Source organism: Leopardus geoffroyi, chromosome E3 (genome assembly GCF_018350155.1).
Source record: "Leopardus geoffroyi isolate Oge1 chromosome E3, O.geoffroyi_Oge1_pat1.0, whole genome shotgun sequence".
In the NCBI taxonomy this organism is placed as follows: domain Eukaryota; kingdom Metazoa; phylum Chordata; class Mammalia; order Carnivora; family Felidae; genus Leopardus; species Leopardus geoffroyi.
In genome coordinates, this window is record NC_059340.1 from 10,355,953 (window position 1) to 10,383,942 (window position 27,990).

A 27,990-nucleotide genomic window follows, 5' to 3' on the forward strand; every position below is an offset into this window, starting at 1 on the left:
CTGACCCCTCATCTAGAAAATTTTTATCATGAACCCCATAAGTAAAATATTTTTGAGCAAACATCACATATATATTTGCCATTCGGATGGCCAACAGGCACCTAAAACATAACACATCCGAGCCAGAGCTCTTAATTTGTTCCCAAATAACCTATGTTCATTACATAACCATGCAAAAGCAGAGTTATCTAAACTCATCTAAAGATGAGATAAACAGGGGCATCTGGGTGGCTCAGTCAGTTAAGCACCTGACTCTTGGTTTCAGCTCAGGTCATGATCTCACAGTTTCATGAGCTCAAGCCCCGCATCAGGCTCTGTGCTGGCAGCTCGGAGCTTGCTTGGGATTCTCTCTCTCTGCCCCTCCCCCACTCACACTGTCTCTGTCTTTATCAAATAAATAAACAAATAAACTTTTTTGTTTGTTTGTTTGTTTTTTTCAACGTTTATTTATTTTTGGGACAGAGAGAGACAGAGCATGAACGGGGGAGGGGCAGAGAGAGAGGGAGACACAGAATCGGAAACAGGCTCCAGGCTCTGAGCCATCAGCCCAGAGCCCGACGCGGGGCTCGAACTCACGGGCCGCAAGATCGTGACCTGGCTGAAGTCGGACGCCCAACCGACTGCGCCACCCAGGCGCCCCAATAAACAAATAAACTTTTAAAAAATAAAGATGAGAGAAACAATATTTGAACAACTATAATATTTAAAAGAACAAAATCCCTCTTTTTGTTTTCGGTTAAAAAAAAAAAAAGATTTAATACCTTCTATGAGCAATGCTATTGAGTTCGTCAGATCTGTTGAGCCAGTCACTGATGTCACTGGGAACAGGGGCTGACAAGTGTTAGCATCGTCTTCAATCTCTGCTCTCTTTTCAGGAATCTTTTGCAGCCATGAGTCCATTCTGTGAGCATTAGTTTTGTTAAAACCACTCAGCTAACAAGGCACAGGTCGACTCTGTACTGTGGCCTTCTCACACCAATCTAAATATTAAGTATTTTAAAAAGCCCAGCTTCTTTCTTATCAGAAATTAAAATTCTAATATTTTCTTCCCTCCCCCAGGTAACTGTTTAGCACGGGGCGGGGGGGGGGGGGGGGGGGGAGCGCCCTTGCCTTGCAGGCCATTGACTGCTGGCCCTGGCTAGAAGAGTCCTACACAGACGTGATTATCTATAGTCCAAGTCTGGCCAGCTCTGCCCCTTTGTTCCCTGGGCGCACCTGGCATGTTGCTCAAGCTCTCCACTCACCACTTCTCGGCAATGGGATGCAGTGCGAGGATGGGGCTAAAGGGACAAAGGGTCGCGCCCCCTCCCCCAGGTCCAGTATTCTACGATTCTCCACTTCTAGGCAGCGCGGTCCACCTTTTCAGGGCTCGACTGGGGGCCTGCGCTTTGGGGACGGCCCAATTGCTCTGGCCACTTCGCTCAGCCGAAACCCTGTTTCAGCTGCGTCCTCTCCTGCACCCCCTGCAGGGCGGCGCCAGCTCCAGGTCTCCAGCCCTGGGAAGAGCAAACCCCTGAGCACATCTGTCACAGCCGGCAGAGGTTCACTCCTCCCCAGACCCCCCTCCTTTAGCTCCCTGCCTAGCCGGTGAGGACCTGAGACGTGGACCCTCGGCTTCCCCCGCCGAGGCCTGCCCTCGCTGCAGGACCAGACCGGCGCCCGTCCCCAAGGCGACCGCCACAGTCCTCAGGGTCCACACTGCCTCCTGCATCCAGCTCGGATGTGTGGGGCTCTCCGCGGGGAAACCGAGGCCCCTTCCCTGGGCCTCTGCATCCCTCTAGGATGCCGCACCCTACGGCTTACGGGTCTCAGCCTTGGGGCTCCCAGCACGCGCTTGGCGCTCCCGGGAAGATGAATGAAAGGGCGGGGCGGGGCGCCGCCGAGGGCGCGGGGCGGGGCCGCGCAGGGCAGTTCCGCCGCTCGCCCGCGCCCCGCCCCGCCCCCGTGCCGCAGCTCCAGGCCCCGCCCCGGCCCGCCCCTCCGCTCCCTCCCCAGGCCGCCGCGGAGCGGAGCCGGTGCCGGAGCCGGTGTCCGAGAGGCGGCGGCGGCGCCGCGAGCCCCGAGCCCACTCCGGCCCGGCCCGCGCTCTCCGCCTCCGCCTCCCGGGCCGGCGGCGGCGGCGGCGGCTGCGGGCGAGCTCGCGGGGCCCGGGCCGCCCCCAGCCCCAGCCCGCCGGGCCCCGCCCCCCGCCGAGTGCATGAGGTTGACGCTACTTTGTTGCACCTGGAGGGAAGAACGTATGGGAGAGGAAGGTGCGCGGGGTGCGGGCCGGGCCGGGCGCCCGCCGGGGGCCGGGCGGGCGGGGGCGCCGCGTCGGGGCGGCCGGGCGAGCGGGGGCACGGGAGGGGGCCGGGCCGGGTGGCCGCGGAGGCCGGGTCTGCTGCGAGGCCGCGCCCCTGCCTCCTCGGGGATGAGCTCGCCCTTCCCGAGCCCGCAGGCCCCTCCCTGACACGCTCCCACCCTGTTTCCCCCTCCTCGGCCCGGCGGGGTGGGCCCCTCCTCCCTTTCATCCCCGCCTGCCCCATCCCCCGACCGAAGACCACCCCGGAGGAGTCCCAGGCGCTGCCCGCCCGGCCCCGGCCTCCATCCGCGTGCCTTGCCCACCCGGGGCTCGCACTGGGGCCACCCCTTATCCTGTCTCTAAGCCGGCCGGGAAGAAAGAGTTGCTGGGGAAGCCGTAGCCCTGGGTCCGAGTTGCCCGCCCCGCTCCGTGACCTTGAGCCAGGCACTACGTGTCAGGCCTCAGTTTCCCCGTCTTGACAACTGGGGGCTGGGTAATTGGCCCCCGGTACTGGTGGTTGTGGGCCCGGATGGGCAGAGCAGAAATATACCTCCTCCAAGGAACTGTCGACAGTATCCTGGGGGCCCCCACCTCCTCTCTCTGCACCAAACTCAATGCCTGCATCAGTCTTGACTGGGAGGATGACTTTCATCCTAGCCTCCTTTTCAGTCCCTTCCCCCTTACCAGGAGGCCCAAGGATTGGGTTGCAGGACAGTTAGGGTATAAAGACTCCCGAGACTCCCTCCCTGGGGTCCCCTTCCCGGGGTTCCCCCAACAGCCATCACACAGGCTCACCTGGTCCAATGCAGGTCCCGTTTATGCCAACACGCTCCAGCCCTACCCCAGGCCCTTGAAGGCCTACTTGGGGCAAGGGCCCACCTCACTGTCACCCCTGTCTTAGGTTCCTGTGTCCTCATGGAAGGACAGGCTGTGGCCTGAGAGCCTAACTGTATGTCCAGGCAAGCCTTACCCTCTCCAGGACTCAGTCTCCCCATCTGTACAATGGGGAAGGGCAGGTTTGGGGGATTCGCCAGGGCCCACCCAGCTCCAAGGATGCCAGGCCCCTAGGATGACTAAGCATGCCTGGTGGCGGGCTTAAAGAGGTGCCAGTCGTCCTCAGAGCAGGTGTCGGGGAGTGCCCAGCTCTGCAACCCCGGCAGCCCCTCATAAGCCCAGGCATCGCCAAGGCTCAGACGAAGCATGAAGCACCTCTGGGCTTCCTTGCCTTTCTCCTTCTGTAGGGGCTTCAGCCCCAGATGCACCAGCCCAGTCCTTACTCTTTGAAGTTTCCTCCTCCTGGGCAGGCAGGGGAGGAGAGGGGCTGTGACAAGAGAGTTACCTGCTGCCTTATCCCTAAATCCTGCTGCTTTCTTTCTCCCTATCGACCTTGCCAGACAGTAGCTGAAGTTGAAGAATGCTGTTGCTGGAGGGTGGACATCTGATTCCCCTCTTGAGTTTACAGATAGGGAAACCGAGGCCCAGAGAGGCCTAGCAACTTAGCCAAAGTCTCAGCAAGACTCTCAGACCTGCATCCTTTATCCTTCTGCTCGGCACAGTGCCTGGGCGCTGCCTGTGTGTGCACAGGGATGGGCAAGTCCACGTGGGATGGGCAGGGCAGGCTGGGCCTCCGAAGAATGGTTCCTGACTCCCTGTCCACTTTACAGGAAGTGAGTTGCCCGTGTGTGCGAGCTGCGGCCAGAGGATCTATGATGGCCAGTACCTCCAGGCCCTGAATGCTGACTGGCACGCAGACTGCTTCAGGTAGGGGGGGAGGGGGCCCTAAGCAAGGCCTGCCAGAGACGAGAGTCTAGGTCAGCAATCTGGGAGACCTGGCTCTTCCTTCTGGTGCTGTCTCTGGTTGTGACCACCAGCTGAAGGGGTTTCTTTTAGGCAATGGAAACCTCTGACAAGGTTTGTGTTATTTTTCTTTAAGAACAGCACCCAACGTTTTCTCTAATTTAGTAAGGGCCAGGCACCCTCCTAAGGACTTTGTCTAGTTAACCTGTTGTGTTGTCTCCATTAATGGGGACACGGAGGTTAATTCTCTTGACCAGAGTCACACACAGCCAGTGAGTGAAAGGGACACACAGCGTCCACCCTGGCTAGTGAGGCCAGAAGAGAGGCAGGCGCCAGACCTGGGGTGGGGGTGGGGGGCCCAGTGAGGAGTCCACTATGAGGCCTTCAGGGAAGGCGGCCATCAGCACGGAGACAGACACAGACAGGAACAATAGCTCATTTGGTTGGAAAAGAGCAGGGAGAGGAGGCCAGGTTGGGATCAATTTGCAAAAGGGCCCTAAGGCCAAGATAAGGGCCTTCCAAGGGCAAGAGGGAGCCAGCAGACAGGGTTTGCAGAAAGCAGGGGAGGGACGTGGGCGGAAGTGCCATCCCAGTGGGCAGATGGCAGTGACTTGGCAGAGAAGGGACTGTCACAGTAGTTCAGGGATCCGAGCTCATAAGGGCTGACCTAGGACAGGGACTACAAATGGAGAGAATTTTAGCTGTAGAAGGAACAGTATTGGCAAGTGGCTGTCCCAGCAGCCAGCATTTATTGGGCATTCTTAACATTACATTGACTCTGAACAACACGGGTTTGAACTGCGCGGGGTCCACTTAATAGGCAGATTTTGCATGGTGCTGTACTGTAAATGTATCTTCTCCTCTTAATGATTTTCTTCACCACCGTTTCTCTAGCTTGCTTTTCTGTAAGACCATGGTAGGTAGTACACATAAATACGAAATCTGTGTTAATTGTACCGCTTATATTACGGGTAAGGCTTCCAGTCAACAGAAGGCTATGTGTACTTAAGATCGGAGTTGAAAGTCTGGGCTTTTGCCCCGGGTGCTGGGGAGGACGGTGGGCCCTTGGCTCTCATGAAGCTGGGGCCCGGTGGGTGATGAGCCGTGCCCAACCATGTTGATTTGAAACGCAGCAGACCATCCAGGGTGGCAGTGCCCTGCCTGGCGCTGGGGAGGTGGTCTGAGACCACTCGGTCACGGGTGGGATTCAGGATGGGGCTGAAAGAAATCAGGAAGAACGTTGGGGTCCCCTGTGCTGGGGGTGGGGAGGGAGGTGGGATTTGGGGAGTCATGCCGGAGGGCCGGGAATGCGGCCTCGGAAGCCACAGCAGGGAAGGAGGGGGGCAGGATGTATCAACCTAGCTTTGGACGGGTTTCTGCCCTTCATAACCAAGAGAGGGGTAAGGCCCCAGGTCAGGGCCCTAGGGAAAAGGCATGTGCCGCTGAGCCGGCTGGGATGGAGGCACAGAGAAGGCTCCTGCAGTGAGAAGGGTCCACAGGCAGTAAGAGCCACAGCGTCCACACGCTGGCTTCCACAAGTGCTCCTGGCCCAGCGGTGTGTGCTCCGCCCAGCCCCCCCCCAAATCTGAGCAAGGCCAGCAGCGTCCTTACCCCCGTGACAGTGAGGAATCACTCAGGACTCGCTGCTTGCCCGAGCCCCACGGCTACCCAGCAGCCAGCTTCTGGTCGCTACTTGCCTTGTCCCCAGGAGCCTCTCAGTCCATGTCGTGCCCTGGCAGCAGTCGCCGGCTCCCCAGGCCTTGTGGTGAGAGGGTTGTGAGTGCATACGGCATGCCTCTGGCATCAGCGCTGGGGTCCCTGTCACCACAGGACCTGCTCCTTCCTCAGCTCTAGCTCTCCCACCTCCCGGAGGGTTATGGCCGGGCTGAGTCGTCCAAGCTCTGCTTTGGTCCAGCTGCTGCCTTGGTGAGGTCCCTTCCCAGAAGCCCGCGGCACTCGAGCCCCGAGGGCCACCGTAGCTCTGGAGACATCTCCCTGGAGGCCTGGGGCAGGGGGGGTGGGGAGGGCTGCCCTGGGCGAACAGGGGTGAGCCCACAGCTGGCACAGGGCTCAGAGCCCAGGCCGGGAGGCAGTCTCCCCTGCTTCGGAGGACCTTTCAGGCAAGGGGAACAGACTGTCCGTGGAAGTCAACCTCCGTTCCCTTGGGAGCAGCACCGGCAGGAGCAGCTGCCTTTGAGCTTGTCCCTGTCCCCAGAGAGTCCCAAGCCTCCGGGACCTCTGTCCAAGCAGAGGCCGAGGGGCACGGAGGGTGCTTCCTAAGGTGTGCAGGGCTGAGGGCCACCCGAGCCGCCAGCGGAGCCCAGGCAGAAGGCCCCTCAGCTGCTTCCTGTTGTGGGCCCAGACCAAGTCCTGCTCACCCGTGTTGCTGCATCGTCTCCGCTGCTGTGTGGCCGAGCTAGCCCCACCCTCTGCAGCCTCCAATCCTGAGGGCCTGGGGTAGGATGGGGAAGCAGCTGGCTGGGCCCACCCCACCGCAGCGCAGCCCGCTGCCCCCTGCTGCAAAGGATGCTGGCCCTGAGAAGAAGCCGCTTCCTCAAAGGAGCCAAGTGAGTGCAGAGCCCCTCTCCACCCGTCCCAAACCTTAGGCAGCCCCCCCCCCCCCCACCGCCGCCCCGGGGCCCGGAGGCCACGGTGGGGCAGACCTACCTGGGACCCAGCTGTGGGGCAGGAGAACCGAGAACCGAAACCTCTAGGTCACTGTCTGGCCGCCTGCCGGGGGAAGCAGGCCGCTGCTGAGACTTCTGGTCCTTTGATCCAGTCTCCCCGCGAAGCTGGTCCTCCAGCGGCTCTGTCTGCGGGATGTGGCCCTGGGTCGAGAGTGTCCCTGGGAGGGCTGGACCTGTCGCTGCAGACCTTGCCTCCCAGCGCAGCTCTCCGTGTCCTCCCCAGGGTCCTCCTCCCCCACCCGAGCCTGGCTCTGTAGGTGCCTGCTCTCAGGGAAGTGTGCCCTGGACTGGGGCAAAGACCGTCTTCCAGGAGCTCCTCTCTCTGGCCCTTCGGCCATCTCTGCACATCCTCAGTACTGGTACTCCTCTCTTGACATCCTTGCTGGGGGCAGCAGCACGTGCGGGGCACCCCTAAGAGCCAGGCCTGCGCACCCCACGTCCCTCCTCTGGCTCGTGGCCCAGACAGAGGCCTGAGGGGTGAAGGGATGGACAGGGGCCAGGGGTTCCTATGTGCCTTCCTCGTGCAAAGGTACGCCGAGGCCCTGAGTGCCAGTACCAAGCTGCTGGGTGAGTCTGGGCTAGATCCCCTCTCTGAGATGGAGACCCCGCCCGGGTGCCCTCGAGCAGTTCTGAGGGTGCTGGTGGATGAGACCTGTTCCAGGTGGAGCGTTCAGCAGGAACCGCTCACCTTCTCTCTGGGGTCCAGCATTTGTGGATGCCTGACATGGGACCTCAGAGAGCCCTCAGGTTGATGGCAGAGACTGGTAGGGCCAACGGAGGCTGGCGATGCAGACAGGCCTGGTGGAGGTGCAGACTGCTTGGAGGCACCCCCTCCAGGTGACTGAGCAGACTTCAAGGAAGTGGTGGCCAGGGAGCCGACTGCACCCACCCAGCCCTGAGTCAGCGCCACCCGGGTTTTCCAGGCCTGCTACGGTGATGAATGTGCGGGAGTGAAGGGGTAGGAGTTTGCAGGCTGGAGAAGAGCATTCTCTCCCCCATAGGAAGACAGCTGCTCCCAAGCCCCCATCAGCCCACCCACCCACCCACCCACCCGGAGGCAGGCGAGGCCCTGCTTCCTGCAGGCTGGCAGCCAGGAGTGAGGGGGAGACTTCTATGGTGACACTGCTGTGACTCGAGGATGGTCTGGTCGGTCTGGTCGGTGGAAGGGCAAAGTGAGTCACTCACTGATTGCCCCAGGACGCGTGGGAGGTGGGGGAGCCTCCCCAAGGTCACGGTGCTTGCACACCAGCCAGCCTCTTTGCAGAGCCCGCTCCTCTGTGCCTTCCCGCTAGGTTGCAGCCCCCTGGGGGCGTGCACCAGGGATCCCCTCAGCCTAGGCTGCCGCCCTCCGGGCCCAGTGCCTTACTTGCCCCTTCGCCCACCTTGCCCACCTCGCAGTGAGATGCGTGCCCTAAGGACGCCTGGGGCTGGGGGCCTGGGAGTGCTGGGCAGGAAGGGCTGAGAATGACGTCATGGCTCCGGGCCAGCGTTGCTTCCGCTGCCTGGTCTCACATCCCAGAGCAGTCTCCGGAGGCCCTCCCTCCCCCACACCCACCTCTTGTAGGGGGAGCTCATCGAACTCCCCCGTCTTCCTGGATGCACCCCCACCCCTGTGCTTCTGAACCTGGGCCGGGCATTATCGTGCCTTCTCCCCAACCCTCAGCCACTGGCTGTGGTCCCCTGCCCCTCCCCTCAGGCTCCCAGACAATGGGGAACTGTCTGGATCCTCTTAAAGGGACAGTGTCCCACCAGCACTCTTGCCTGCGGGCCTCTCCCTCCTCTTCATTCCCGGTTCCCTAAAGAGCATCCGGGTGCCCTCAGTGAGATCTCCCGCATGCCTGCTGCAGAGGCTGAGGGTTCCCTGGCTGCCTGGGGGACTGGGCAGTCTCACTCGGGCCCCAGTCTTTCCTCTGCTCTCCTGGATTGTTTCCCTGCTGGGCGTGAGCTCAGAGTCTCCTCCCCTGTCCCTGCATGACCTTGGCACATGACCCAGAGTGCTCAAACAGCAGCAGAGCCGGGCAGATTCTCTGCTCCTTGTGTATGCTGGCCTGGGCGTACCTGTGCACCCAGGACCCTGAGTCAGGCTCTTCAGAACGAGGTGTGGCTCCTGCCCCCGCTGGCTCACCAGGCACCCTGCACTTCCTCATCCTGCCGGCCTGGCCTCTGGTCCCCCTCCAGCTCATTCCTGGGTGGAGGGCAGCCAGGCATGTAGGTCTAGCTCCTGGCCTGTGGGATCACACATAGAAGCCGGTGCATCATTTCTCTCCATCTACCCCAACCAGGCCTCCCCTCTGGCCCCTCCCAACGCTGCAGGGGTATCCTGACCTTGAGGACTGCACATCTGGGCGGTCTCTGCAACAGTGCCATGGCCCTTGTGAGGGAAGGTGTGGGCACTGGGGCTCTGGTTGGGCCCCCCCTTCTTGTGACTACAGCATCTGATAGCTAGGAAACAGGGAGACCCTCTGTCTGTCTTCACTGATCCTGGCTGGTTCTGCTGAGCTAAACGTCTGCCTCATATGGTTGTGAAACGGGGAGTAGCTCTGCGGGGTCTGTGGCACCCATCGTGTGGCCCAGGGCAGTTTAGAGCCTCCAGAACTAACCTTTCTCATGGTGGCCTGTGTGGATTGAGTACATTTCGCCAAGACGGTGGGAAGGTGCCAGCATCTGGTAGGTCTCCACAGCTCCAGCAGGTCACTGCCATTTGCATCAGCTGGCACTCGTCCATCCACCCCACCCCCACCCCGCTGAGGCCTGGGCTCCCGGGTTCCATTCCCCTCTCCACCGGACTGGTGACCAAGAGCAAGTCATTTGCCTTCTCTGGGCCATCTTCCTTGTGTGACAAGGGACAGGGGCTCAAACATGAGGAGTATCTGTCACCCTGGGGCTAGCAGCCCAGCCAGATGCTCTGGGTGCAGAAGTACATGGGTGGTTGTGCAGGCTGTGCACTGCACAGAGGCTTCCAGCTGAGGGACCAGGGGCAGCTGAAGCCATCCCTGGCTCCACCTGCTAAGCCCTCTGCCCCAGCGCAGGCTTTTTCTGCCCAAGGAGGGTGAGGGGCGGGGGGCACACCTTTTTCTGATGCTTACAGAGGCAACTTATAGACTATGGCGAGGCCCAGCTGTGCAGTGGGCCAGACTGAGTCCCTGTGCCCGCCCCCCCCAGGTGTTGTGAGTGCAGTGCCTCTCTCTCGCACCAGTACTACGAGAAGGATGGGCAGCTCTTCTGCAAGAGGGACTATTGGGCCCGCTATGGAGAGTCCTGCCATGGGTGCTCGGAGCACATCACCAAGGGGCTGGTCATGGTAAGCACCCGCCCCTACTCATCGCCCCTGGTGCGTGTGTGCGCGCGCGTGTCCTCACGGGTTTCCCTACCCCAGCCTCCCTCTCGTTCTTTTCGCCTGTTTTGACCTCCCCACCCCGCCTTCTGAGCCCATCGATCGGTCTGTGTGCCCGTCTGCGGAACCAGAATTCTGCAGCTGGCCAACTGGGCCCCCAAAGTTTGTCTGGGGGCTGTTCTGAGAGGAGGCCGGCGGGGGGAAGGGGCAGCTGACCTGGGCCGTCCCCGCCACCCCCCCTGCCAGGTGGCCGGGGAGCTGAAATACCACCCCGAGTGTTTCATCTGCCTCACGTGCGGGACCTTCATCGGTGACGGGGACACCTACACGCTGGTGGAGCACTCCAAGCTGTACTGGTGAGCGCCCTGGTCCCCTCCGAGCCCGGGGTACTACCCCCCCCCCCCCGCCCCCGACAGGTCTTCCACATCCCATGCAGGACGGTGGGTCTGGGTCGTTAATAGGAGCCATGGGGTAGGAGTGCCTGGGAAACAACCCAGGAGTTCACTGAGAACACGGCAGACATTGCTCTTGCTGATGTGTCACTGAGGTGCAGTTCTGGCACTGACCCTGACCCTGCAAGGTCAGGCCCGTCCCCCAACGAGACTGCCCTCGCTTCAGACACCAGCTCCAAGTTCAGAGGTTCCCGCAACCCCTGAGGTTTCATGATTCTCTACACAACTCCAAGAACTCAGGAAAGCCCTGTACTTAGGATTCCAGGGCATTTTATAAAGGGTACAAATCCCTCTATATAAGGACCAGCCAGCTAGAGGATGGAAAGAGCGAGGTCTGGAGGGCCCCAAATACAGAGCTTCTGTGCACTACCACGTGTGGAATCAGGACGTGTGACACCCCCAACCTGTCCTGGCCTCACCAGAGTTTTTATCGGGGCCTCATTGTGTGGGCACTATTGATTGAATCATTGGGCACATGATTGAACTGATTCTCCAGACAACCCCCCCCCCCCCCGCCTCCTTCAAGGTCAGGCTGGGTCACAGGTTCACCCTCTGATCACACGGTCCGGTCTTTCTGGTGACTAGCCCCCATCCTGAGTCATCTGTTAACAAAAGCTCAGGTATGGTCTCAGGGACATTCGTATTCCAAGGGTTGAGAGCCAGGACAAAGACCAGACAAATTCTGTATCATCCAGTGCTGATAAAGCTGGATTCCCAGGCAGCATGGCTTAATCCCAGATGGACTTTTAATGACTTCCTCCTGAACCGGATGTATCTACAGGCCTTTTCCTGGCCAGCTGACAGCATGTCAGGAGCAGACAAGCCCAGAATGATTGAGCCCGGTTCCTGCCCCAGTCCTATCAGGCAATGATGACCCCTCTTGCCATGGGGAGCCATAAAGGGAGGCGGGGAGGAGAGAAGGTGCTGGGGACTGTCCTAACAGTCTTTTCTTCCCCCTCTGTGGGTCCCTACCACCTGCGGCCCTTGCAGCGGCCACTGCTACTACCAGACTGTGGTGACCCCCGTCATCGAGCAGATCCTGCCCGACTCCCCCGGCTCCCGCCTGCCCCACACAGTCACCCTAGTATCCATCCCAGCCTCGGCTCATGGCAAACGTGGCCTCTCGGTCTCCATCGACCCCCCGCACGGCCCGCCGGGCTGCAGCACAGAGCACTCCCACACCGTCCGCGTCCAGGGGTGAGTGGCTGGCCGAGGCCACGGCCGGTCTGGCTGTGGCCATGGGTGCTCTTGGTGGGCGGCTGGAGTCTAGGGCACCCTGAGAGCGGGTGAGCATTTGGGCACAGACAGAACCCAGCTCTGACAATCTGCTGTACCTCGTCCCTGGCCCGGTCCTTCCTTTAAAAACCACGGCAGATGCTAGATGAAAAATATTGAAAACTTCTTCTTGAGTCCATGTATAACCCAACAAGAAAGAGGGGAGTAAGCAGCTCAGGGCCAAGTAGGGAGCCCAGGAGTGTCAGCAGAACCACTGAAGACAGCCTTGCCTTAAGGCCAAATGGAAATTGAGTGAACTTAAGCTTCTGTCTTTAAGTCCTTTTGTGGCTGGGCCTCTCAAAGCCCTGACCTGTAGAGGAAGCCAGTGGAACTAGAGAACTCCTGCTCCATTAGACTGGGGTGTCCCAAAGGGCAATCTGGATCAGGATGAATGAGAAACAGTCCACACCTTCCATCAGCCCCTCACTCCCGGAACTGTAAGATAAACTGATTTGAGCCTGAATGGAAGGGGAGGGGGGAATCTCCCCTGAGAATTTATAAACAGGTTTGCAAAGCAAATTCCTATGCCGGGGTGGCTCAAGAAAAAAAAAAACGAAGTCACAACTGTAAGTTTAAAGTACTTCCCAACTGGCAGTGTTCCTTGGTAGAATCAGACGCAGCTCTTTTCATTGGGTGGACTGAGCTAAGTGTCCCAAGGAAGCGATTCAGTCAAAACTCAGCGAGTGCTTAAGGAAGCAAGGCACTGTGAGACCCAGCAGACACAACAGGAAATAGAACCAGGCCCACAAGACCTCCAGATACTGGAATGATCAGAAACCATGTAAAATAATTTTATTCGGTATGTTTTAATCATAAGAGAGGTTTAGAAAAAAATGAGGAAAGAGTAGAGAAATTTGGGGGCGCCCAGATGGTTCAGTCGGTTAAGTGTCTGACTTCGGCTCAGGTTATGATCGCGTGGTTTATGAGTTCGAGCCCCATGTCGGGCTCTGCGCTGACAGCTCAGAGCCCGGAGCCTGCTTCAGATTCTATGTCTCCCTCTCTCTCTCTCAAAAATCAATAAACATTAAAAAAAATAAGGAGCAGATAAATTTGGAAAAGAACCAAATGGAACTCCTAGAAATGAAATAAAAGGATGAAAGCTGTGACAGAGGGGTTAGGACACATGGAGGACAGAGTGAGGATCTGAACATCCATTGGGCATCCCAGGAGAAGCACAAGATGGCAGGAGGGGGGCAGCATTTGAAGGTCCGATGTCTGAGAACATTCCAGAACTGACAGACACCAAATCACAGACTTAAGCCCAGTAGATCCCAAACAACAAAATAAAATATCCACCCTTGGGTCACCCACCCCGCATAGTGAAACTGCTACACCCAAGGCAAAAGAAAAGTCCTTAAAAGCAGCCACAGAAAATAGATTACCTTCAAAAAAGGGCAGCTAATTTCTCAACAGAAACGACAGAAGCTAAAAATCAGCAAAATGATATATGTATTCAATGCACTGAGCAAAAAATAACCATCAACCTAGGATGCTATCCTTGAGGAAAATACCCCTCAAGCAAAAGGGAAAAATAAAAACACGTTAAGGCGTGGGGCGCCTGGATGACTCAGTCTGTTGAGTGTCCGACTCTTGATTTTGGCTCGGGTCATGATCTCACGGTTTGTGGGTTCAAGCCCCACATCAGGCTCCGTGCCAACAAGGCTGCTTAGAATTCTCTCTCTCTGCCCCTTCCCCACTCACATGCACGCGCTCTCTCTCTCTCAAATAAATAAATAAATACAAACTTAAAAAAACAAACCACGGTAAGGTGGACAAAACCAAGACTTGGATAGGTCATCCATAAAGAAACTTCTAAAGGATGTAGAAAGAGTCTGAAATGCAGGAAGGAATGCAGATTGAAGAGCCCACACACTATGCTGCTCTCCTCTCTGGGCTTTGGGGTTCTTTGAACAGTGAGGAAGTTGGACACCTTGGAGCCTTCTAAGGTCTCTTCTGGGCTTTGATGGACTCCTTGAGGAAATAGTTTTATAATTTTTTTAAGTTTATTTATTTTGAGAGAGACTGAGAGAGTGAGTGGGGGAGAGCAGAGAGGGCAGGGGACAGAGGGGCTGAAGGGGGCTCCATGCTGACCGCAGAGAGCCCGATGGAGGGCTCGAACTCCTGAACCGTCAGATCGTGCCCTGAGCCGACGTCGGATGCTCCACCGACTGAGCCACCCAGGCTCCTGAGAAGTAACGTCCGCCTGTGTGGGCGTGGGAGCCAAGTGCCAGCTTCCATTGGATCCGGCGAACGCTTCTCACCAGCTGTCAGGTCCCAGCACCAGGGCTGGGCACTGGCCAGAAGGGAAGGTGGTACTGGGCTTGTTCTGCTGCCCCACCCTGCACGCCAGCCAGGCCGGCAGCTGCCTCGTATACACAAGCGGGCAGACAGACCGGGCAGAGGTGGGGAACTCCCAGACCAGCTGGGCCCTCAAAACCAGACGGGATGTTAGAAACGGGAGCCGCAGCCCCTCCTCCCGGCATCCCTCGATGGATGAGCATTCTTGCCTGCCAGCAGCCGCTTTGTCGGCAGGGACCGTGCCCCCCTCTGAGAAGCCGCCCAGCCTCGCCGAAGTCTGCTCACCGGATTTACTTGTTTGTTCTAAACGAATCAGTGGACTGCTTTTCTTTTTGTTTTTTTTTCTAAGCATTTTAAGGAAAGCTTAATTCATCCGTGCCCCGGCCCCCCACCGCCCTTGCAGGAGACTGAGGGATGACGAGAGGCTAAGGAATATACCCTTTTTTTTTTTTTTTTTTTAATGTTCACCTATTTTTGAGAGAGACAGAGCCTGAGTGGGGGAGGGGCAGAGAGAGAGACACACACACGGAATCTGAGGCAGGCTCCAGGCTCCGAGCTGTCAGCACAGAGCCTGATGCGGGGCTTGAACTCACAAACTGCAAGATCACAACCTGAGCTGAAGTCGGACACTTAACCGACTGAGCCACTCAGGCACCCCAAGGAATATGCTTCTAAGAGCCACAAGAAGCCTGTTTCAATGAAATATATTCACTACTTTTCAACTTTTTGTCATGAAATTTTCAAATGTACAGCAAATTTAACAGATAAGTACATTGAATACCTCCACCTCCTTCTGTGTTCACCAATTTTAACAGGTTTTGTTGCCACATTTAGGTTATGTGTGTCTCCTACCTATATGTGTGTTTATGTGTATGTTCGTATGACTTATTTATATTTACATATACACATAGGTACATATTGCTATTATTTACTAAATCACTTGAGAGTAGATAGCAGGCGTTAGTGACCCTTCCTTCCCACCAAATACTTTATACCTTCTCCTAAAAACAAGATCATCCTCTTCCATAATTATCAATTGTGTCTTATGGTGCAATTACGAGGTTTAGGAAATTGAACACTGACATGACACTCTCACCCAATCTTAAGTCCACCTTCAAATTCTGCCAGTTTTCTCAACACCACCCGTTATAGCAATTTCCCTAGACCCAGGATCCAACCCATGACCATACAGTACATTGAACCCTCACGTCCCTTCAGTCTGTTTGACTCTGTGACAGTTCCTCGGCTTTTTCTTGTCCTCACGACCTTGACATTTATGAAGAATCGCAGCCGATTGTCAAGTCGAATACCCCTCCATTCAATTTGGGCTGCTGTGTCCCCTTTGTTCGATTTAGGTTATGCATTTTGACCTGGTAACTGCATTAGTGACTCTGTGTCCTTCTTGGATCTTCCCGCCAGACCCACATTGCCAATAAAGCATGCCCTTTACTGGGAGATGTCACCTTTGATTACTTCTTTAAAATACAGTCTGCTGTCTACTGTCCAGGATTTTTTGTCCCTTTGTAACACAATCAGTAAGTCATTTGTGAGATTTGGTTCTGTAAATATCCTGTCCCCACCAGCCTTTCCCCGAATGGTTTTAGCATCCACAGAGGATTCTTATCTGTATTACTGTGACAACTACACCATGGCGATATTCTAACTCCGTTCTTCCTTTTGCATTTATTACCTTTTTCCTTTTTTTTTTTTTTTTTTTAATGTTTATTTATTTTTGAGAGAGACAGAGCTTGAGCGGGGAGGGGCAGAGAGAGAGGGAGACACAGAATCCGAAGCAGGCTCCAGGCTCTGAGCTGTCCGCACAGAGCCCCCACGCGGAGCTCAAACTCATGAGCCATGAGATCACGACCTGAGCCGAACTCGGACGCCCAACCGACTGAGCCACCCAGGCACCCCATATAAACCTTTTTCTTAAAGTTCCCAGTCTCCATTCTGCCCCCTACCCCATCCCTATCTCAGGACAAAGACAAAGTAAACATTCCTTTAAAAAGCCTTCATGAAGACAAAATGAAAACATGGTGACCAAGGAGTTAAAGAAAGCAAGTATAGGGGTACCTTGGTGGTTCAGTCTGTTAAGCGTCCAACTTTGGCTCAGGTCATGATCTCATGGTTTGTGGGTTCGAGCCCCACATCTGGCTCTGTGCTCACAGCTTGGAGCCTGCTTTGGATTCTGTGTCTCCCTCTCTCTCTGTCCCTCCCCAGCTCACGCTCTCTCTGTCAAAAATAAATAAACATTGGGGCACCTGGGTGGCGCAGTCGGTTGGGCGTCCGACTTCAGCCAGGTCACGATCTCGCGGTCCGGTCCGTGAGTTCGAGCCCCGCGTCGGGCTCTGGGCTGATGGCTCAGGGCCTGGAGCCTGTTTCTGATTCTGTGTCTCCCTCTCTCTCTGCCCCTCCCCCATTCATGCTCTGTCTCTCTCTGTCCCAGAAATAGGTAAACGTTAAAAAAAAAAAAAAAATTTTTTTTTAAAATAAATAAACATTAAAAAAAAGAAGCAGCAGCAAAATATATTTGGCAAAACTAGCCAAAATCTGTGAGCTAGATTTTGGGTGTCATCCTATCTCCACCCAGCTGCTGATTCTGGAGAAGTGGAAGCCTTCGCCTCATCTTGCGTGGCAAGTTTGGGAATCGGGAATCCAGGGGATCCAGACTCTCTTCGGACTCCTCTCATGAGATGATGCGTATCTGCCTGAAGCATACCAGGCAGCTGGAAGGATCTGTCTGTCCTCCATGGCAGAGACAGCACCTTGTTGAATGGGAGCCTCTGTGCATCCAGTATAGATGCGCTTTTCTCCAATTTCCCACCCACAGCAGACATTAGTAATCGATTATAGGATTCTTCCCCATCAAACCAGAACTCCACATTCTAGGCAGTTGCCATCTATCAATCACGCAAAATAGAATTAATTTGCCTCCTCACCCCAGTCTGATCCCCTTGGGCTTGGTTTCCCATCCAGGCTCCAGGGGACAGGCAGGCAGGGGTCTGGCTGACCGCTACTCTATGCCCACAGAGTGGACCCAGGCTGCATGAGCCCAGATGTGAAGAATTCCATCCACGTCGGAGACCGGATCCTGGAAATCAATGGCACGCCCATCCGCAACGTGCCCCTGGATGAGGTATGGGCCCTGAGTCTGGTGAGCAGAATTGGAGGTGGTGCATTCATGCCTGACTCCTCCCCCAGCTCCCCCTGCACCACCTCCGACTCACCTGTCCGCACACCTGCTCTCCCCAGATTGATCTTCTGATCCAGGAAACCAGCCGCCTGCTCCAGCTAACTCTTGAGCACGACCCACACGACACGCTGGGCCATGGGCCAGGGCCTGAGCCCAGCCCCCTGGGCTCCCCAACCCACACTCCCAGCGGGGAGGTGGGCAGCTCTTCCCGGCAGAAGCCTGTCCTGTAAGTCAGTCCCTTGTCACATCTAGGTACTTTCACAGACACGGGGCCTCGGGGATGAGACCTGGTTCCTGCCCTCTGGGAGCTCCCAGTCTGATGGGGGAGGCAGGCCCGCAAAAAAGCAGGCCAGCAAGGGGTGCAGAGGGATGAGAAAGAAAGGTTTGTGAGAGGCAGGAAAGCAGGGGTACACCTCCCCCAGCCGGGGGGTCCCACAGCACTTCCAGGGTGGAACAGCAGGCAGGTAGCTCAGGATGACGGGAGCATTGAGTGTGGTCGGGGAGGCATGGGCCCCTGTGCACAAGGGTGCCCAAGGCCAGAGGTGGCTTGTGGGCCATTGCGGGGGCCCAGGCGGGAGGTGCCAAGGGCCCCATACCCTCTTGAAGGGAGGGGAGACACAAGGAAGAAACCCAGAGGCAGCCTAGTCCTCACTCCACTTACCTTGGGGCCTGCTCAGGACTCCTGGCAAAGGTTTTGGGGGGGCATATCTTCTGGGGTAACAATGTTTAAGAGCTAGTGGTGTCGAAGGCACGTATTTCCTCCTTGCATGCGTGTGTCTAGAGCTCACGCTACCCTGTGGAGCCACCCACATGGCAGGGTTAAGGGCATCCTGGATAGGTTGTCTGCCTCTGCACCCCAAGGCCTGGCACTCAGATGCTGGGAGACAAAGCATCTGCCCCAGGGCCACCAGCCAGAGTAGGCCAAGGACAAATGGTCCCACCAAGGGCACCCGCAGGACAGCAGGCCCAGGACAGAGGTCTAGTCTAGTCTGGGTGCTGGATGGGGCATGAGCCTTCTGACCGCCCAGGAGAGCGGCCCTGTGCCACCTTCTCCCGGACTGGGGTGGGGGTGCTGGTGGTACGTGGACCGGCATGGATGGGAGCGTGGCAGGCAGGAGGAAGGGGGCAGGACCGAGGCCCAGTGCCCACCTGCCCTGGTGACACCGAGCCCCGTGTGTGCCTCCCCAGGAGGAGCTACAGCATCGACAGGTCCCCAGGTGCTGGCTCCCTGGGCTCCCCGGCCTCCCAGCGCAAGGACCTGGGTCGCTCTGAATCCCTCCGTGTGGTCTGCCGGCCGCACCGAATCTTCCGGCCGTCGGACCTCATCCACGGGGAGGTGTTGGGCAAAGGCTGCTTCGGCCAGGCCATCAAGGTACAGGGGGGGCCTGGGCAGGGGCGGGGCCAGAGGTGGGAATGGGGGACAGGCCAGGTGAGACCCATCAGTCCCGCCTGCAGGAATCCACAGTGGAAGGGGTACCGGGCTTCCAGACTTCCTGGCCGGTACTTTCCTCCACCTGGGCCTCCCTGAGTCAGTTAGGGGAGGGGACCCACTACAGAGAGACCCAGAACATTATGTGGAGGATGTGGTAGGGGGTGGGAGGGCAACCCGGGCTGACCCAGAAAGCTCCCCCACCCCCGGGGCCCTGTACTGAGCCTGAAGCCAACCCCTCACGGCCTCTATGCTGCCCACCCCTTCACATGCTCCCCCAGTAGAGACACAAGCCCCTCCTTGGCTCTGAGGTCACTTGGCTGTCACCAGGCTGGAAGGTTCAGGATTATACAGAAGGTGCCGGCGAGGCCCTGTCCCTGGTCCCCTTCCCAGGGAAGAAGTCCCATCTGACCTTCAGGAAGCAGCCCAGCAGAGCAGAGGAAAGAGCTAGCCTCTGAGTCAGGCGGTCCTGGCCCCCAAGACCCAGCCACCCCCTCCGTCCTGCTGGGTGCCCTTGGCCACTGTCAGGAAACCTCCGGAGCGTCTGTGTCCTCGTCTGTAAGGGAATTGATGAGGCACCACCCAAAATGTCTGTGAAGAGTTTGAAGCCATCTGCCCGTCCCCCTTGCAGTTCTGGGGGTGGGGCTGGGGCCTCCGTCGGTACCCAGGCTCCGTGCCTCTGTGTCCCCACGCAGGTGACGCACAGGGAGACAGGCGAGGTGATGGTGATGAAGGAGCTGATCCGGTTTGACGAAGAGACACAGAGGACATTCCTCAAGGAGGTCAGTGAGCAGAACTGCACCCTCCCCTTCACCAGACTCCTGGCACATCCCATGGCCCCCGCCGCTTCTCCACTGACAGGGTGGCCCGGGGTTCCGGGAGGATGTGACGCTCCACCCACACACCGAAAGAAGAGAAAGTATCCCGGCAGGAGGGGGAGAGGGGCCCGGGGAATCCTGGAGGGTGGCAGGGGCCACACGGGCACCTTGGGGAATCGGCTGCGATCTCTGGCGGGGCAGCAGGGGAAGAGAGAGACTTGGGTGGAGCCCCAGGCCCAGCCTGCCTTCACCCCGCCAGGTGAAGGTCATGCGATGCCTGGAGCACCCCAATGTGCTCAAGTTCATCGGCGTGCTCTATAAGGACAAGAGACTCAACTTCATCACTGAGTACATCAAGGGGGGCACCCTCCGTGGCATCATCAAGAGCATGGTGAGTGCGTGGGCAGGGCCCACACCTGCCGCCCCGGCCCCACAGCCAGCGCCACAGGCCCGGGGTGGGGGGGGGGGGCAGCTGCCCTCTGGGCCTCCTCAGCTCTCCGGTGGGGTTGGCCTCTGGTCTCCAAGGCCCTCCAGACCCTGAATCCGAATCAGACGGGGAGCGAGGTGCAGAGAGGGTGGCAGCTTGGCTGAGGGGACACATAGGCTATTTCGGGGCAGCCGCCCTGCCCCGCCCCAGAGCAGCCAGACCCAGCCTCACCTGCCCCAGGGCCGAACACCTCAGGAGGGGCACCTTGTTACCTCTCTGCTGTGGGCCTTTGTTTTGCTTGTAGAGAAACCAAATCATATTTACTATTTACTATGTTCTGTAAAATTCAGAACTTTATTTTTTTTTTTTTAATTTTTTAATTCAAGAGGCAGAGCACAAGCAGGGGAGGGGGAGACACAGAATCCGAGGCAGGCTCCAGGCTCTGAGCTGTCAGCACAGAGCCCGATGCGGGGCTCGAATTCACGAGGCGTGAGATCATGACCTGAGCTGAAGTTGGGTGCTTAACCAACTGAGCCACCCAGGCACCCGAAAATTCAGAACTTTCTTTAAGGGCTTGGATGAAATTGCAAATCCCAACTGGGAAAGTATTTGGAGAGAAGCTTCTAACGCTCTGGTGCTCTCGCACAGTGCCCCGGGGGTCCCCACCTGGGCATCACCTGGACACCAAGAGGTCCTGACCCCCTCCTGCACCTGCAGACTCCTCATTGCCCCAGGCTGTGGTCCCTGCAGGCCTGTAACAGGTGTGAGTTCTCAGAAAGGATTCTGTGGTCAAGTACAATCTGGAATCGCAGCCTCCACCCACTTGGGCTTCCTTGCTGCACTCTGGGTCTTGATTACGCTCTCGTGTCCTTACCTCCCCCCAACTTGAGCTCTGTAGGGGGCTGGGGTGTGAGAACCAGGCGTTTCCCAGATGATTTGAGCCCAAAGCCTTACTTGCTGGCACTCTGCAGGCGATCTCACGGGGCCCATCTCTCTCTGCCTGCACGGGAAAGTAGGTTCAGATTTCCTAAAAACCCGAAGGCATGGGATTGTGTCGAACGTAGAGTTTTTTTTCCCTGCGAAGAGCTGGCTCAGGAGTTACAGAGGAGTGTCCCCCACTTTGCGTTTGAAAACACATACTGGAAAGTGGTGTTTTTGAGTTATTCCCCCACACCCCTTAGAAGCAGACAAAGGTGGGTGCAAAAGAAAGTGGGGGGGTCATTGGACTCTCCGAGACACTTGCTGCCTTGGCTTCCCTCTCACCCAACTGTCCTGCCACTGTGGCCCCGTTGGTCCACGCTGGCCCTTCTCTCCCCACGCCCCCCGCAGGACAGCCAGTACCCGTGGAGTCAGAGAGTGAGCTTTGCCAAGGATATCGCTTCAGGGATGGTGAGTAGGCTCCGGGGGTGTGGCTGGATGATCTGACCCCACCGATAAAAGGATTCTGTCCTGCTGACCTTAAACCTTAGAAGGCACTGAGAGACAGGAGCCATCAGGAAGTGCCAAGAAAGAGCAGGAGGATCGGCTGAGGGTGGGAAGTGTCCCTGAGGCAGGAGGGGAGGTAGAAGCCGCTGGGGGGCCAGGGATGGGCTGGGGTCCCTCGGCGCAGCTGCCTCCTGACCTCTGTGCCCCCTGCCCCCAGGCCTACCTCCACTCCATGAACATCATCCACCGGGACCTCAACTCCCACAACTGCCTGGTCCGAGAGGTGAGCAGCCCGGGCCGGGGAGGGAGGGAGACTGCAGGAGCCCCGCCCGCCCACTCCTGGCCTCGTGGCCTGCCCCGGACGGGGGTCCTAGGTTGCCCAGACCCAGGCCTCCTTCGGCCCAGGCGGAAACAGCGCCAGGCCAGGAGGCAGACAGAGCCGGCTGCGCCATTCACGTGGATTGTGGCTCCAGCGCTCTGAGCCATCAGCAGGTCCCAGGTGGTTAGGAAGCTCAGAGAAATCAATAAAGGAGAGAGTGGTGTGTAAACTGTAACGGGCAGTGAGCGAGGTGGCATTGACAGGACAGCCCATGGCAGAGTGGCCAGGCCCACGCCAACAGCTGCAGGTCTGGAGGAGGGCCTGGGCGCGTGGGCTGGGGAGGTCAAGGCAGGCTTCGGAAAGAGGCTCTGGGGGACACACTTAAGTAGGGGAGTGGGGGGTGGCGCCTGGGTGGCTCAGTCAGTTGAGAGTCCGACTCTTGGTTTCGGCTCAGGTCATGATCTCACGGTTCATGAGTTCGAGCCCCTTGTCAGGCTCTGAGCTGACAGTGCAGAGCCTGCTTGGGATTCTCTCTCTCTCCCTCTCTCTGCCCCTCGTCGGCTCATGCGCTCCGTGTCTCTCTCTCAAAATAAATCAATACGTAAACCTAAAAAAAAAAAAAAGGGTGGGGGTAGCCTGAGGTGGGGGATGGAGGGGGACCGTGGACCGTCCACAGAAGGCAGAGGAGGGGGCGGCTTACCGTGCCCCACCAGAGAGGCAATGCCCTGGTTTCCCACGGCTGCCGTAACAAAGAACCACAGACCGGACAGCCTGGAGCAATGGAAATGTATTCGCAGGGGGCAGGAAGCAAAGCAAACGGTCCAAAATCAAGGTGTTGAGAAGCCTGGCTCCTCCCAGAGGCTGTGAGGGGGAGCCTGTCCTGCGCTCTCCCCCAGCCTCTGGAGGCGGCCGGCGCTCCCTGGCGCTCCTTGGCCTGTAGCCACATCACTGCGGTCTCTGCCTGAGTCTTGACACAGCTTTCTCCCCCTGTGTGTCTGTGTGTCCTCTTCTTTTTTTTTTTATGTTTATTTTTGAGAGCGAGACAGAGACCGAGCCCGAGTGGGGGAGGGGCAGAGAGCGAGGGAGAGACAGGACCCAAAGCGGGCTCCAGGCTCCGAGCTGTCAGCACAGGGCCCGACGCGGGGCTCAGACTCCTGAACCGCGAGATCATGACCCGAGCCGAAGTCGGACGCCCGACCGACTGAGCCACCCAGGTGCCCCTGTCCCCTTCTTATAAAGGCACCAGACACTGGATTTCGGACTCACCCTAATCTAGTAGAACCTCATCTTAACTGGTAGCATCTGCAAAAGTCCTCCAGGCAGACGTTTGCCAAGTGAATTCAGTACAAGACGTGTTTCGGGTGGTGGGAAAAGCACACGCGAAGGCCTGGTGGTACGACATTTAGGAAGCAATGAGTTGGTCACTATGGAGTTGGGGGAGGTGGTGGTCTGAGCCCTCTGGGGATTTCCGGGAGGCTCTGGGGGACTCTGGGCCTCCGAAAGCTGTGGGCAGTGAACACAAGAGAGAGGCGGGCAAGGCGGGCTCCGTTGGCCTCCCAGGGAGCCTGCTCGGGCCGCCCCTGCTGGTGATGGGTGTTACTGCAGGGCTGAGCCAGGCCGGTGTGCAGGGCGAGGAGGGGCGGCCTGTCCCAGCTTGGACCCCACAGCGGGGGCCATCCCCTGAGAATCTGATGAGCGCTGTGAGCTCCCCACCCCCAGAATCCATGTGTACACAAACCAGAACTTTCACCTATCTCTTGGGGCCTCTAAGAATCCAGTGGGCACCCTTGCTGGTTTCCCTGGAGCTGTTTCCCACAGCAGGGTCTGGGGGCTGTGTACCATCGGACCCTGGGGGAGTCTTCAGAAGCGCGGGTCCTGAGAGGGACCAGCACTTGAACGATCCTGGTGGACACTGTGCGTGCTCGGCCCCTCCCCTGTCTGCCGTCTCTGCAGAGTCTTCTGTAGGCAACGGTCCACATTGGTATTGCAGAGACAGCACAGAGTCCTTCCCTGTAGACTGAGCTTGGTCCTAACCGCCCCCCCCCCCCCGGCTGGGCCCCTGCCCCCTTGGCCTGCCACGCACGGCCTCTGTATCCGTGCCCAGTGGTCCATCCTGGGGCTGGCACACACAGTCCGGACTTCCAGGACCCTGGACGCCGTGCCTAAGAGACCTGGCTGCCGGACCTATAGAGACCTCTCCAGGCCCCTGGCTTGGCACCGGTGACCCAGGGCAGCCTGTCTGTCCCTTGCTGGGTGGACACAGGGGTCGACATCTGTACTCCTACAAACCTAAAACAGTAAAGCCGACCGGCTGGATGGCCTCGGGCAACTGTCTTAACCTCTCTGGGCCTGAGTAACCTCGTGTGTAAAGTGGGGATAAAAATAACAACCCCCCCCCAGACTGTTGGAGGAGGAAGAGACACAGCTGTCACGTGCCAAGCACAGGACCCGGGTCTTGAATTAGAATTACTCCCTCCCTGGCACAGCAAGGCGGCCCTGGTGCCCTGATGGGGCACACAGAGCACTACTCACGGGCCCCCGGGTGTCAGGGGCGTGTCCTCCGGGCTGTCTGTGGAACCGTCCGGACTAGGAGTGGGGCGGGCATGTGCTGCCAGGAGCCCCTCTCAGTGCGGCCCTGCTTCGTGGTCACCCCAGAACAAGAACGTGGTGGTGGCCGACTTTGGGCTGGCACGGCTCATGGTGGAAGAGAAGACACAGCCCGAAGACCTGCGAAGCCTCAAGAAGCCAGACCGCAAAAAGCGCTACACGGTGGTGGGCAACCCGTACTGGATGGCGCCTGAGATGATCAATGGTGAGTAGGCCCCCCCCCACCCCGTCCCGTCCCCCCGGGCCGGGGGTCCCAGGCAGGGCTGCAGCCCCCGCTGCCCAGCCCCCCCTCCCCCCCAGCTTCCTCCCTGGGTCCCGCAACTCGTTTCCCGTGCCACTGTCCTGCACGCCACCCGCTGATCACAGAGTCCTGGAGGTGGCGAGTCCAGTGTCCACGTCACTGGCCGGAAGTCAGGGGTCAACCGGGCTGGGGGAGGTCCCACTTTGTCTCCAGCTTCTAAAGGCCGCCTGGCTCCATCAGAGGCCGGGACCCTGGCACCTTGTCGGACGTCTGTGTCCGTTGTCCAGTCTCCTTCCGTGCCTGCCTCCCTCCTGAGGACCTTTTGCAGTTGTATCGCAGGTCCTCTCCCCATCTCCAGATCCTTAACTCAGTCACGCCAGCAAGTCCCCTGCAAGGTGACATCTTCTCAGGGCCCAGGGATCAGGTGGCGGACAGCCTGGCCCACCCGGGGCCTCTCTCCCACTCGGTTTCTTTTTTATCGGGCCTGTCACATGATGGCTACATACGACACCCCAGGTGACACCCAACACGGGCAGGTGACATTCAGACAGAGGGCAGGCAGAGCCGGGGGCATCTCGGTGCCAGCACTGACCAAAGTTAACATAGCCCTCCATATCCCCCCAGTAACTTAACCTGCAGAAGGGGGCTAAATCCCTACCTTTAAGGGTCTGCTGTGAGGGCCTGCTGCATCTGACACGTGAGGGCGGCTGTACTGGCTGTTTTTAACATCACGAGGTTAGATGTACCACCCCGCCCCCCCCCCCCACAGCTGAGGAAACTGAGGCCCAGAGAGTGTGTATCAGCTCCTGGGAGTGCTGTTAACAAATTACCACAAACCGGGTGGTTTAAAACAAGAGACATTTATTCCCTTGCAGTTCTGGAAGCCAGAAGTCTGCAATCCAGGAGAGCCCCGCTCCCTCCAGGGATTTCCGGGGAGCACCCACTCCTTGCGGCTTCTGGCTTCTGGTGGCTGCCCTGGCATTCCCGGGCTCGTGGCCACGGCCGCCTCTCCCTGTGTGTCGTCCTCCTCAGTCTCTCTTAGGATGTTTGCAACGGTACCTAGAGGCCGCCCCCGGATGATCCAGGATTATCTCATCTCAAGATCCTTTTAATGACCATATTTGCAAAGACCTTTTTTCCAGTGAAGTAATGGTCACAGGTTCCAGGGGTTTGACATGGGTAGTTTTGGGGGTCACCGTGTGGTCCATGACTTGTCCAGAGTCACACAGCTGGTGGGTGGCCGAGCTGGGCCTGGAACCCCCCCCAGGCAGGGCTCTCATCCTCACCCCGCAGAGGTCTGCTCAGACCTGGCGGGGGCGGGAACACAGGGACCTAAGCCCTGGTCCCACGGCAGTCCAGTTGCTCGCTACTTTGTCCTGGTCCCACCCTGCTGGCCCCCAACCCAGCCTCACCTGCTGACAGCCTATCTCTCCATCCAGGCCGCAGCTACGATGAGAAGGTGGATGTGTTTTCCTTTGGAATCGTCCTGTGCGAGGTAGGTGGGGGTGGGTGGCGGTTGGCCTCGGGCTTGGGGCTCCTGGGAACCTGCAAGCTTGGGGCGGGGGGAACGGGGAGCGGTGCAGTGGTCAGGCTGGCCCCAGACCAAGTGTGACCTGCCCTCAAACCCACCTGGTTGGCATCAGTCCCAGCGGCCCCCCACCCCCACCGCGGGTAACCGCTGGGCCTTGTGCTGGACAGATCATTGGGCGGGTGAACGCTGACCCTGACTACCTACCCCGCACCATGGACTTTGGCCTCAACGTGCGAGGCTTCCTGGACCGCTATTGCCCCCCAAACTGCCCGCCGAGCTTCTTCCCCATTACCGTGCGCTGCTGTGATCTGGACCCTGAGAAGAGGTAAGTGGGGCCGGGGGCTCAGCCCGGAGCAATCCTTAGGGGTGGGGCCGCCCCCCACCCCCACCCCGGCAGCACAGAACCCACTATCCCGCCCACCTGTCACCCTAGACCCTCCTTCGTGAAGCTGGAACAATGGCTGGAGACCCTCCGCATGCACTTGGCCGGCCACCTGCCACTGGGCCCGCAGCTGGAGCAGCTGGACCGGGGCTTCTGGGAGACCTACCGGCGTGGCGAGAGTGGACTGCCTGCCCACCCCGAGGTCCCCGACTGACCCCGGCCCACCCAGCTGCCCCCGTCCCCACCTGCAGAGAATCCACCCAGCACCAGACTCCTCTGCGGGCGGCAGCCGGCTGTGGAGCCCTCAGCTGGGCAGCAGGCAGGCAGGCTCCTCCCCGGCGCCGGGCCCTGACTTGCCTTCTCCTACCCTGCGGGCCGTGGCCCCTTTGCCCCGTCTCTGCCCCCGGCCCCGGCGCCGGCCTGGCTGCACACACACCGTCACCTCACCCTGCCTTACCTCTGTGTTGGTGGGGCCGCCCCCTCTCGCTTCTCTTTGCATGAGCCGGAGGACCCATCCCGCACCCCATCGCCCCCGGCCGCCCTGCGCACACCCCACCTGTCCGCAGCTACTCCGAGGCTGGGCTGGCAGACGGCCTCGGACCGGGCCCGGTAACGGCTGGGCATGTGGGAGGGCGCGGAACGAGGGAGAGGCCAAGCTCCTGGGGTCCTTCACCTCCCGGGGGGTGGGGTGTCTCGGTAGCAGCAGGTATCGATAATTGCCCGAACCCCAAAACAGGGAGAGGTCAGCTCCTGCAGGGTGGAATTCCCCGGCGGCTAAGCAGCAGGCCTCTCTTGCTCTGGATCTTTTCATTTCTTTATTGAAGCCACTTTAGTGAGAAGCAGGTACCAGGCCTCAGGGTGAAGGGCGGGCCCACTGAGGGAGAAGGGGAGTAGTTGGGTCCCTGGGTCAGAGCTGCTGGGAGGAGCCGCAGAGGGACGCTGGGCAGAGCGGACGAGGCAGGCGTCCACCAGCAGCCCGGCCCCTGCAGTTCATCTCCGTGCCCCTCCGGGCTTCTCCCCAGGCTCCCTGCCCTCCCCACGGCCCTCAGTCCTCTGGGTTCTTCCTGTGTAATCTATTTTTTAAGAAGAGTTTGTATTATTTTTCATACGGCTGCAGCAGCTGCTGCCGGGGGGCTTGGGGTTTTATTTTTCTGGCGGGCGGGGGTGGGGGGGCCATTTTGTCACTTTGCCTCAGTTGAGCATCTAGGAAGTATTAAAACTGTGAAGCCTTCTCAGTGCACTTTGAAACTGGAAAACAATCCGAACAGGCCCATGGGACCGCGAGTCCAGGGGGTGGGACACGTCCCCACCGTCCGGGAATCGTGGTGTCTAAGGAACAAAACCCAGACCCAGAACAATAAAATAAATTCCATACTCCCCATCCGGGTTCCAAGTTGCCATGTGTGTCTGGGGCTCCGAGGAAACAGGACAAGAACAGAATTTCGTGACTAGGAGTCTGGTGGGAAGATGAGAGTCGGGGGCATGTAGGGATAG

The 27,990-nt window shown here is 58.5% G+C and overlaps 2 protein-coding genes and 1 long non-coding RNA gene across 6 annotated transcripts; 1 reads left to right on the forward strand and 2 right to left on the reverse strand.

The window, feature by feature from the left end:
- The first annotated feature begins 1,995 nt into the window (after window positions 1–1,995).
- Window positions 1,996–27,877, forward strand: LIMK1 (LIM domain kinase 1). Of its 2 annotated transcripts, XM_045460108.1 has the most exons (16): window positions 1,996–2,252; window positions 3,946–4,042; window positions 9,928–10,066; window positions 10,346–10,455; window positions 11,542–11,748; window positions 17,155–17,260; window positions 17,377–17,543; window positions 18,506–18,689; window positions 19,442–19,528; window positions 19,824–19,955; window positions 21,321–21,380; window positions 21,634–21,699; window positions 24,391–24,547; window positions 26,023–26,078; window positions 26,282–26,439; window positions 26,548–27,877. In XM_045460108.1, the coding sequence occupies exons 1-16, from the start codon at window positions 2,198–2,200 to the stop codon at window positions 26,708–26,710; spliced, it is 1,944 nt and encodes a 647-aa protein (XP_045316064.1). In that variant the 5' UTR covers window positions 1,996–2,197; the 3' UTR covers window positions 26,711–27,877. The 2 variants fall into 2 exon arrangements, with proteins under 2 accessions (XP_045316064.1, XP_045316066.1); XM_045460110.1 differs by lacking the exons at window positions 1,996–2,252; window positions 3,946–4,042 and adding an exon at window positions 6,556–6,645.
- Window positions 4,792–9,119, reverse strand: LOC123588821 (translation initiation factor IF-2-like). 3 transcript variants are annotated; one of them, XM_045460113.1, is made up of 5 exons: window positions 8,157–9,119; window positions 7,454–7,563; window positions 6,746–6,891; window positions 5,776–6,081; window positions 4,792–4,981 (listed from the first exon to the last, which is right to left on the reverse strand). In XM_045460113.1, exons 2-5 carry the CDS (start codon window positions 7,472–7,474, stop codon window positions 4,969–4,971), a joined length of 486 nt encoding a protein of 161 aa, XP_045316069.1. In that variant the 5' UTR covers window positions 7,475–7,563; window positions 8,157–9,119; the 3' UTR covers window positions 4,792–4,968. The 3 variants fall into 3 exon arrangements, with proteins under 3 accessions (XP_045316069.1, XP_045316068.1, XP_045316067.1); XM_045460112.1 differs by having other exon boundaries at window positions 6,746–6,906; window positions 7,454–7,545; window positions 8,157–8,338; XM_045460111.1 differs by having other exon boundaries at window positions 6,746–6,906; window positions 8,157–8,338.
- On the reverse strand, window positions 25,425–26,098 carry LOC123588822. The gene is made up of 2 exons (XR_006708024.1): window positions 25,996–26,098; window positions 25,425–25,890 (listed from the first exon to the last, which is right to left on the reverse strand). It is a non-coding gene; the product is annotated as an uncharacterized LOC123588822 (long non-coding RNA).
- Window positions 27,878–27,990: the final 113 nt, after the last annotated feature.